Genomic DNA, 11,050 nt, shown 5'->3' with positions numbered 1-11,050 from the left:
CGACTCCAGATGCAATGTCCTGCCTCATGTCTGATCTCGGGGTTGTATCTGCAAACCCAGGTGGGAGAAGGCAGCGGTCGCCATGCATCTCCCCGCCGTCGCCGTCTGTCCTCCTCCCTGCCATGCTGGCTGTCTGGGGCGACAGGGTGAAGCAGGAGCCTGGTAGAGGTGGCTCTGACTTCCTGGTCTGAGCTGCCTGCCCTGAGAGGCGTGAGACATGCAATCTTTACACTCCACGTCTTCTTGTGGGGTTTGGCACCTCCTGCCTCTCCCTTGCCTGCCTGTGCTGCCTGTCAGTCTGAGTGACAGTCCTCAGCGGGCAAGTGAGGTAAGAGGGAGGCACCTCTGTGCTTTGGACTATCAGGAGGATTGCTGGGCTTCAGGTTGCCTTATCCCTGCTCAGTGTATTTGCTAAGAGAAAACTTCTTCCTGGCATGGCTAATGGGTAAGAGAAAATCATACTAATTCTCCTCTAACGCGAAGGGCAGTGGGGATGGGATATATTCATCTGGGAGACGTGTCAAAGGGAGTTACGTGAAATGCAGCACTGCAAGAACCCTGCTTCCTGTTTCTATTCTGTTTGTTTTACTAACTCAATGTAAAAAGTTGGTGAGACAACTGAATCGTAAGCTGTTTTAGCTAAAATAAGGTAATGCTAAGATCAGATTTTGCTTAAACATAGCTGATAACGTCGAATCGGTTCTCCAAACATCATCACCTGTCAGCCCAGGACCTTGACAGAGTATTTGCCGAGTAACTGCCTGCTCTTACGGTTGTCCCTTGACAATGCATTTTCCATTCCACCTACAAAACCTGTCTTATTTACCCTTTGGTATTTCAAATACTAGCTTTAAACTAAGAAAAACATCACTGGACTCAAGTAAAGACTACACGCTGCCATAAGAGGAAAATTGAGAGAATTGTTTGTATCTTCTATTAACCAGATAAGCTGCTGCATGTATTTCACAATATTTGAACCAATTTTTTAAAATGATTGGACAATTCTTGTAAACGGCTGCTCATCAGGCTTTCCAAATGCTTTTCTTCTCTATGCCTAGATTAAAGACTTTTTAAAAAGGATCTCTGAAGGTAAATTTACTTTAAAGAATATGTTCAATCAAAACTTTTTTGCAGGGCTCCATGTGACCCATTTGCAATACATGTTTTTCTTGCTTTGACACTGTTGACTTGCTCACATGATTCACTACTGACCCTTTAATTCTCTTCATGTCTTGAGTCATTTCTGATTTATAGCAATATAAAAGACTTCTTCTTGAGGCATTGTTTTGGATAGAATGAAGGTTTCATACAAGAAAATCACTTGGAAAGAATAGGCACACCATGTCAATGTTTCACTTGAAAGCTATGACAAGATGGAGATGTTAGATTCTTTTTCTCTAGCTACACTGCTGGTGCATTAGAGTTACTATTGCAAAGAGCCTCCCCCAAAGGTTCTCTCAGCTCTTACAAGTGCAGACTAAGTGTTGGTATTGGGGTGGTGCTTTGCACAAGTAAACACAACCAAGACTCCAACTGGACAAAATCCAATTGGCCAGACTTCTTGCACAGAAATAATTTATTCTACGTGAAAGCACAAATCTAACAACTGAGAGATTTCACCACAGGGACACGATTCAGAATTAATGATAAAACTCTCTGTTCTGAGTCATACCTGCAATCGTATTGAAAACCAGAGAGTAAATACACAGTACTCTTTTTCAGGGAAACCCTACCTAAATGCTGTGTGTCATGGATTTGCATGAAGGTGTTGGGCTTCTTCTCTTTGAAGTTGTCTCACCTCATATGTGTAAGCTAAGTTTATGGACCTTTTTTAAAACAATGCTGTCCAGAAAGAGTTTTTACAAGATGACTATGTAAGTTGCTAAACAAGTTCTTTGCTTTGGCAGGGATATATTTTTCTTTATCCCAATCTTCAGTTGCAGTGTGTACAGGTGCTCTGCTCTGTTTGGAAACTAAAGGAACAACAAAAAGGAGAGGAAAAGTGCATGATGATATTGTGGTAGCACCCAGCAGAGAACAAGGAGAGAAAATGCTTTTCTTTTGTAGAATTAAGTGACTTTAGAGTTTTGGGACACATTTTCTGAATGCAGGAATATTTAGTATATTTATTAAATAAATATGAGGATTGAAATCTGTAGGTATGCTCCTGCTGTAACCCTCTCCTGAGTAGACACCTTGAGCTTGCCTCCACGAGCTCATGCAATATTCCATAACATTTCTAGAGGAGGAAAGATCAAACACAGCACTACAGTGCTTTATAAACACAGGACAAATCTGCCAAAAGCAGACCAAGAACAAGGAGTAGGTACTGATGGGGATGACGATTGCCTGTATAGGTGACTTTTACCCAAATATATACATACCAAAATATATGTATATAAAATACTCTATATATGGAACAAAATATTTTAAAAATAACCTGACATCCCCCCCTAATATTTCACATACCTTGGATGTTCAACAGACAGCAGATGCCTATCTGTCACTGGTAGTTACTTCCAAAGTAAAAGCTGTATTAAACATAATATGGTGGTACTCAAACAGATGGGGCAAGCTGATGCAGAGGAGTAGACAGCAGGAGGGTCCAGAACTCAGGAGAAAAGTGATCCAATAAAATTAGGTCAGTCCAAGGTAACATGAATGAAGACTTTAAGTTTGAAAAACATCTTTGTTACTGTTCTGTGAATGTGCTGATCCTGTTCTTGGGACTTCAGCTGAGCTGGTGAGATGAACAATTTTCTGTTTAGTGTTGGTTTGCAAGCCCTTTTGAGAAGGAATTGCTCTTCTTAAGACTCTGGAAAGAATGTGGAGGTGCCGCTGCAAATAAATAAAAATGCTGCTGTTGGTGGCTTCTGTGATGTGCTGTGAGGCTAACTCCCCGTGAAGTTGAGCAGGTGTCTCGTTTGGGCTGCACAGCCAGTATCGATAATGTGGTGCCACAAGCCACACTTCTGCTGTATAAGCAGAGCCTGGGATTTGGGCACGGGCTGAATACAGCTCCTCTGTGACAGCCTCCTTCTGCTCCACTGTGAGATCCATGCAAGTACTTCTTCCAAGCAAAAATCTTCCTTCGTATCCACCTTTAACCCTAGCAACAAACGTATCCTTTGGCTCCCACATACTAGAATTTTTAGTCCTTTTCCTTCTTTCAGGTATTGACACCTATTCAAGCCCAGTTCCAAATGCCAGTGATCTTGCAGATTTCCCATCAACAACGATCTCAAAGTATCACAGAGCCCGAGCAAAAACAGAGTGTCAGTGCCTCCAGCGTTACTGAGGTACACCATGGCTCGGATTCCCCGTTGCAGGCGGACTGAGGTGTGGCAGCCAAGTAGTCATGGTTGTCTGCCCTGCCCATCTGTAGGAGGCTGCTTTCCCCACTCTAAATAATGCTGTGTATAATAGGAATATCATACATGTTCTTTATGCTCTTCACCTGCTGCAGCCTATCCTCTGGTGCATTACTGTAAACTGGCTGCTTTTGGCTCTTAACTCAGAATTCCTTTGGGAAACAACTTCTCAAGGAGTTAGGCACAGATTGCTTATGCTTTTCAGGATTTTAATCTTAGGCTATATAAGTATAGGCTGTATAAGTTCCATCTGACAGTTACACAGGCAGTTCCAGAGAAAAAGGATTGCTTAAGAATGTGAAAAAAAAAAAGTCTCCATTCTCCAGGCAGTTGGCTACTTTCTGTTTCTTTCAATATGGAGCTTAGACCAGCAGTTTCTGAGCCAGCCACGAGGTGCAGTCCAGGACAGGAGAAGGCACATAAAATTTTACTGTACTGCTTCTAGACTATTCTCCAACCATTTGGTTAATGCCCTCTTTTCTGCTGTGACTTCTATTACCTCCCTGCCAACGATGGGGCAGGTGCCCACCTGGCTCACTTCTTGCTCTTCCTGGCTCTCAAGCTGCCTCACATCAAGGCTGCCACGTCAGAAGACTGTGACCGTACCACAATATTTGTTTGCTCTTTCTGTTAAAGAGCATGGAGTTCGCCACTGGCAGGAGGATGCAGTGAATGTCTCCATCCTGGCCAGAACAGAAGATGTCTTATCAGTTAGGAGGTTCAGAGTTGGGCTTGAAGGTGCCTTGGTTCAGTCTGGGAGAACCAGTTGTTAAAATGATGGCAAGTTGCCCAAAAGGCTATTTCAAATAAATGCCTATTGTTGACAAATTTCTACACTTCTTTTTCTTTTCTTGATAACATCTGCTTTGGAGGAGAAATGCAAAATTATCAAGCGGTTCTTCTCTGGGCTTCGATGTATGTGCTGGTTTGTAACCGATTAATTCAGCTGTCGGTCATTTAAAGATTAATCCGCTTCCCTTCTCTGCTCCGTTCTTTGTCTTGGCCTTATGTATTAGTGTGGACATAACGCCCTTGAAACTGCAGCTACCTCTGGGTGGTTCATCACAGTAACATCCTTCCTAAATCTTATTGCTAGATGGATGGATAGACTTCTGAAAACTGTACACTGTTATGCAGGACAAAATTCCATTGAAATGAGGAAAGGACCAGCCTGGGTAGGCTTGTATGTGCATCAGAGATTAGTGCATCAGGAATTCTATTGTACGCAGACACTCTGTTTAGAGTCTTAGTCACCCTTCATCACGCTAACTTTATGCTAGGATAACCACGCTTATGGGTGAAGGAAAGCATCTCTAGTGTGGAGTCTTGCAGGAAAAAAGGTAGGAAGAGTGTATATGAGGTTGCTAGAAAAGCATCATAGAGAGAATTCGTTGCTTCCTGTTTTGTTGTGCACTGTTGCTGCACACTGGTAACGATGTCCAGCTTGCCTCTGGTTTGTACATAGAATCCTCCTGAACGAAACACCACAGTCTTCATTTTTACTTCAGTGCAAGGAGAACCACAGGGAGGCTTATTAACAAGAACTTTGTTAAAATATATGCTAAAATAACCTTAGGGAAGGCTCAAGTATCCTTACAGGTTACCTGCATTCTTTAGACAGGAACATGAACCGTAAGCTGTCTGGTTTTAGAGCAGCCCTGGCAGAAGGGCATGGGGAGAAGAGAAAGCTCTCCTGCTGACAAGCCTAGAGCCAGAACATAGAGTGACACGGAAGACTCCACAAGTGACTTGCTGAAATAACAGCATGTGCTTTTCTAACGTGCATTTTTTCTGGATTTCTTGACAGGAAGGCTTTAAATCATGAACTTTCTAAACTGTTCAGTGAGATGTGGGATATGGATGTTAACCGCCTTGTGCCCGGGAAGGACTACACCATTGATTTGCAGGTAACCAATTGCTAAGTCACATGAGAATTAAGGGCAGTATGGTACTGTAGGAAGAGGTGTCTGCAAAACTGCCTTCTGCTAAAACAGTTGCCTGTGCTTCGTCATCTTCACTAATGGCATAGGCAGGACCTCCTTATGATGAAGAATCACTTAGGAGAAGGAACAGTACAGAGAACACATTAATGGTCCACACTGCCTGGATGTTGGTTACAAGTGGAGTCTCTCAGGTGTCTGTCTGGGGTCCTATAACGTTTAATATCTTTATCAGTGGCCTGGAGGAGGAGATGGAGTGCAACCTTTACAATTTTGCAGGTGACAGCAAACTGTGGTGATAAAGTTGGTAAGCGCAGGGCTTCTCTTCAGCTGGACCTAGGCAGGCTGGAGGAGTAGACTAAGGAAGGAACATCATGAAATTCAACAAGGACAAATACAACCAGGACAGAATGCCAAGAGAAGCTCTGAAATTTCCATCTCTGGAGGTTTTCAAGACCCAACAAGATGACACCCTGAGCAATATGGTCTGAATTCAGTGCTGACCATACTTTGAGCAGGACTAGAGATGTCCTGAGGTCCCCTCCACCCTGGATGTTTCTGTGTGTATGACTTCTTGTGTGTATGGTCTGGGTGACTTTCAGTGAGCGGGAAGGCAAGATAGGTCCCAAGTCATTCTTGGAGGAATAAGGAAGGAACTTGAGGAATTCCTGGGTGTCTCCTGGAGAGTGTGGAGTAGCACAGAGGTGTGGGTGAGGAGGGTTTCAGGGTTGCTGCTACCAGCCCCAGGGAACTGTGAGGGAGGAGTGGGTATCAGATTTGATGAGCAGGCGTTTCACTCCTTGCCAGCTCAGTGTAGTGCAAACATGGCCATGTGTTTTGGCCACAAATTGCAGCAGGCCACTGAATATTCAGTATCCAATTCTGTACTCACACAAGTGCTCAAACACGTTATTTCAATGTTGCTTCATATTATAAGATACAATTTTCCGTGCTGACAAACTTGAAAAAGGGGTACCTACTTCAGGCCAAAATGTGGGGGGGGAAAACATCTCCCATACGTTTCTCCATTTCTCACAACAAGGCTCTAGTTACCCCTTGCCCATGTTAACAAACTGCTACTCATCTTTTCTCCTCTTTCCTTGAGAATGCCCTTTTTGGAACAGAAATTTGAAAATTGCCAGGAAAGCCTCCTTTCTATTTTGGATGTGCTTATTGGTAACATTGATTAAAATGCCCTTAAACGTGGCCAACCAGTCTTTGAAAACTCCAGAGCACCAGGATGCACCAGTCCAAAGCTGATGGAGCTGCACAGAACTATCTCGGCATCTCCCCGGCACTGGGGCAATGGCTGGGGCTGCAGTCATTAGGTCAGAAAACAAAGACTGTGCCTGAGGAGCCTGCTCAGGAGTTGGATTGCTTAACCATTATCACAGAGGAGAGGAGAATTAGACTGGCTAGCTTGGGGAGCAGGAACTCAGGAGAGAAGCAACCCCTCCTCTGCACTGCATGGCCTCATAAACTATATGCAGTGGGTCTGTGGGTTACAAATGAACAGAGAAGGAAGGTGCCCAAATCTCTTTTCTATGTATTTGTGGTGAGAGGGAGCCTTGGCTCTGTATTACTTCTCTTTATCCTTTGTGATGTATATACATAGTAGCACAGCTGGTTATTGATCAGAACTGAACTATCACAGTCATCTCTGAAAATGAGTCAACAGAGAAATTCCAGGCTCTTAGTGTCAGAGATTACGTCTTTTTTTCTTTATGCTGGCAGTTCTTCTGTAATGTCTTCTCTTGTTTTGTAGAAGGGCCATTCCTAACAAAGAATCCTGATCGCGTTATGGGTTTTGTTTTGATTATTACAAAGGCAGGCACTGTCTTCTCTAAGGACATCTTACTTCTTTCACTGTTTTACTCTGGTGTTTCTCCTAGGGAAAAGCAGGTGCTGCTCAGCAAGGTGACAGTGCTGTCCAGGACAGCGCAGCCAGACATCTGTTTCACAACGTAAATGAAGAACGCCTGAAGAGCATAAAAACTTTTGCAAGTGAGACCTTTTGTTAATGGTGGAAGTGACATGAAGAATCTATGTTGGTTTTTACATGTTTGCCTAAAATATAACACCATATATAATTTGGATGGTGGTGAGGATCATCAGGCCGCCTGTCATTTGAAGGCAGTTTCTACATTTGCATGGAGGTTAGCTGCAGCCTCAGCCTCAGGAAGAACATCCTTTTGTGCCTTAGCCAAAATCTGGCTGTCTCTGTGGTTCTTCTACTACAAAGCAAAACAAATGAGACTCTTCTCATTGCTTTGATGTTATTCCATGTACTGAAAAAAACACCAAAGTCATCCTTCCTCCATTGCTCACAGCCTCTGGTCCTTTCAGATAGCACTAGGTCTACAGCTACTTCTTGCATTTCTGTTGGGGGCGATACTTCAAGCGTGTCTATAAATGTACATTTCCTTCCCTGATTTTTCTTTTCCCCAGACAGAGTTACATTAACTGATCAAAGAGCCGGCATAACGGGGAGCACCCCCACTCCTCTCTGAGCCACACAATCCTGTGTAGTGAGGGCAGCTCTGGTACCCACTGAACACTATACTGAGTCCCTTCAGCTCACTAACCTGGCAGGCAATGACTTCGGTTTTTGGCCTCAAGTATTTTTCTACCAGCTTGGTGTGTTGAATCAGCCCCCAGAGTCCACTGAGTGTCAGAGCAGAAGTAGATGAAGTGATGGGAGGGAGCAAGTGGCAAAAAGGGTGCAAAGGAGAAATTGAACCCATCTGCTCACTGGCCACATGCTCAAGCCATCTCACGTAGGTTTATGCTGTATCATTCCTCCACTGAAGTAATGCCCATAAAGCCTTCTGCTAGCATAGCTCAAGTTCACAAAGCCTATACCTGTAATTTTGGTGGTCAGATACGATTTGTTTTGGTATGTCATTACTGCTTCAGCACTTGGTTCCATAAGGAAGCTCAGTAGGGAGCTGTTTATCATAAAAAGTAGAGCAGTGGTCTGACCCTGAGTCACCTCTAGACCTACACCCAGCAGCGTACCTGAGAATGCAATCTGACTTACAAAGGAATGTCTTTCTCTAAGGGCTGCCAAGGCATATTATATGGCATCTTTTTAAAAAGATGGCACTCTCTAATGGCTGGATCACAGGTATGATTAGGGGTAGGGCCTGTTCACTGCTATGAGCACACTGAAAGTTTCTCTTTTTCTGCAGCCTTTATTTCCTTACTGGACAACTATGAGACATCAACCGGTGTAGCAGAAGTAGTGACTCCAGAAGAAATAGTTGAAAACAACTGTTTTCTTGATGCTATCTTAGCAACAGAAGTCATGAAAGTGAGTAACACAGATCTTTTTTAGTCGCTGAAAATGCTGAATTAAAAAGTAAACTGTGTGTATGTATCTTGGTTTCCTATCCTTCAGCTAGCTCATGAATATCTGCTTAAAAAAAACCTAGCCAAGCCAAACCTTGCCGATTTCAAGTACCAGCTTTATGACATCTGGTTCCAGCTCTATGCCAGGAAAGAAGGAGACAGGTATGTTTGATGGATATGGCCGCTGATAATCCCTACCCTATTCTGACTTGGGTAAATATAAGCCTGAGTGCCACCTGCTACACCCAGAACTGGAAGATGCCCTCAGAACACAGCCTAAGTCAGGTGTTCATTGCTCCCACACAGACTGTGTTTAAAGACTTACTGATCAGATACCAACAGTACTGACTCTTGGGGTACACCACTGGTGAACTGCCTCCACCTGCACTTTGTGTCCCTAATCACAGGCCTTCAGCCGCAGACATTCATCCACTTCTCTGCCCACATCATCCCCTTTTCTAATCTGCACCTCATGAGTTTGTCTGAGTCTGTTACGGGAGATAGTGTCAGAAGCCTTGCTAAAATCTGCATAAGCAGCAGTGATGCATCTGTGGCATTTACTAGCAACCTTCATCATCAAATACAAACTTAGACTTCATGGCTGGATTTCATTGCAAGTTTTGTGCAAGTTAAGAAAGAAAACCCCAAAAATCCAGACAAATAAAAAAACTGCTCACAAATCAACCTAAGCAGCACGTGCATCTTCTTGCCTTTTACATCCTCGAATTTGAGCTATTTAAACACATAAAAAACCCTATATATTATTCTTTGGTTTATTACAGACCTGATTCTTGCGGTTTTGAACATGTTTTTGTTGGAGAAACACGGTGTAGTAAACAGATCTTAGGTTTGCACAACTGGGTGCAATTTTACCTTCAGGAAAAGCACAACCAAATTGACTACAAGGGATATGTCACTCGGAAGAACAAAACCAGGGTAAGAACAAGCAGGGTGTCTTTGCAAAAAAAAGACAAATGTATCCAGAGATAAAAGCTGCAGTAATGAATCAAGGCACAATGATGTAATCATAGGCTCAAATGTTTTGAACCTAATTTGCCCACATGTATATAAGCAAAAGAAATACTAGCATGCCCTCAAGTCCAGCTTATTCTTTTGCAAAAGCTATTTAAAAAATTAGTGCCGGTGTTTACAGAATCGCAACACTGCTGAAGCTTAATTGAGAGAAATGATCATGGATGCTCCAGAGGACAGGGAAAGGGCTGTGCTCCAGCTATAGCAGCCTGGCACAGCAGGATGACTGAATCTTGCAATGCTCTCAAATATGTGGAGTCGGAAATTGTATCTGTCTGGTCACAGCTGTGCTGGAGACTGTTCTATTGTTTTGTTTATGCTTTCAGCCTGACAAAGATGACCAAGTTTTGAGCATCCAGTTCAGCTGGAAGGGCTCAGTCAAGCCCATTGGAAGCACCTTTATTGGTGTCAGCCCAGAGTTTGAATTTGCCCTTTACACCGTCATTTTCCTGCTGTCTGAAGAAAGAGTCACACGTGAAACAGTGAAGATAGAGGAATATGAGCTACAGATGGTTGTTTGCCGCCATGGGCACCACATTGGAACAGCATACCCCGTACTCCTCAGCACCAGTAGTGAAGACTAGTATTAGAGTGATCAGGCAATGTTTCTTTTTGGGAGGGGAGAGGGGGGACATGGGACCAGACGGCAGAGTAAGTTGATGTGTTGTTTTATACAATTGGTTTTCAGTAAAAATTGATGACTCACTTGCTTTTGGCCTGCAAGAGTGTTTGATCAATAGTGTGCTGTGGCTCAGTGTCTGACAAACTTTGAAACATACTGCTACTCTCATTAAAGACTGGATCAAACTTCCATCAGCCTTCCTTTGTGCATGATAACACTGTACTTTTCAGCAGATAATGGAATTTAGGAAAAGGCCGTATTAAAATTGATACACATACTTCTCTTACTTGTTAGCTACTGCATACCTGAAAGAGTAATAACCACACATTGCTTACATTTGCCTTCCAGACAAGAACCTTGATTTAGCACAAGTAGCACCACAATACTTTTTTTTTCTGCTCTCCTCATTCTATAAGAGCTTAATTTCAAATGCATTTTTACAATTACAAAGCCCTGGACACACAGGAAACACATTCAGATGTGAGAATGGTCATCAGATCAACAGCAGGTCTGCCACCCCATTGGCTTTGCCCAGGTTTGCTAGAAGCCACAGTCGGCTTTCTCTCACCTAAAACTCCGTGGTAGGGGCCCTGTGCTCCACTGCAGGCAGCGATGCCCGCAGGCACTTACCTGCCCGTGTAACCTGCATTAGGGTTAGAGGAACGGCCCTGCAGGGCCCGCTGACTAGATCCCCAGGGACAGTTAGAAGACGTCTCTGGGGACACTGGTTCTAG

General features: G+C 43.5%; 1 protein-coding gene across 1 annotated transcript; it reads left to right on the top strand.

Moving 5' to 3' along the window:
• Positions 1 to 242: 242 nt before the first annotated feature.
• Positions 243 to 10,602, top strand: LOC141944888 (poly(U)-specific endoribonuclease-like). The gene is made up of 7 exons (XM_074872195.1): positions 243 to 445; positions 5,179 to 5,278; positions 7,204 to 7,315; positions 8,503 to 8,624; positions 8,712 to 8,824; positions 9,445 to 9,598; positions 10,021 to 10,602. Exons 1-7 carry the CDS (start codon positions 435 to 437, stop codon positions 10,276 to 10,278), a joined length of 870 nt encoding a protein of 289 aa, XP_074728296.1. The 5' UTR covers positions 243 to 434; the 3' UTR covers positions 10,279 to 10,602.
• Positions 10,603 to 11,050: the final 448 nt, after the last annotated feature.

This window comes from Strix uralensis, chromosome 5 (genome assembly GCF_047716275.1).
Source record: "Strix uralensis isolate ZFMK-TIS-50842 chromosome 5, bStrUra1, whole genome shotgun sequence".
In the NCBI taxonomy this organism is placed as follows: domain Eukaryota; kingdom Metazoa; phylum Chordata; class Aves; order Strigiformes; family Strigidae; genus Strix; species Strix uralensis.
The sequence above is the reverse complement of the archived record's forward strand: the minus strand, read 5'-3'. Positions and strand labels throughout refer to the sequence as shown.

Bases quoted from the DNA above. Each gene is read 5' to 3' on its own strand.
- LOC141944888 (XM_074872195.1), top strand. The intron at 5,279-7,203 runs GTAACCAATTGC...TGTTTCTCCTAG, and splicing joins ACTACACCATTGATTTGCAG to GGAAAAGCAGGTGCTGCTCA. The intron at 8,825-9,444 runs GTATGTTTGATG...GGTTTATTACAG, and splicing joins GCCAGGAAAGAAGGAGACAG to ACCTGATTCTTGCGGTTTTG.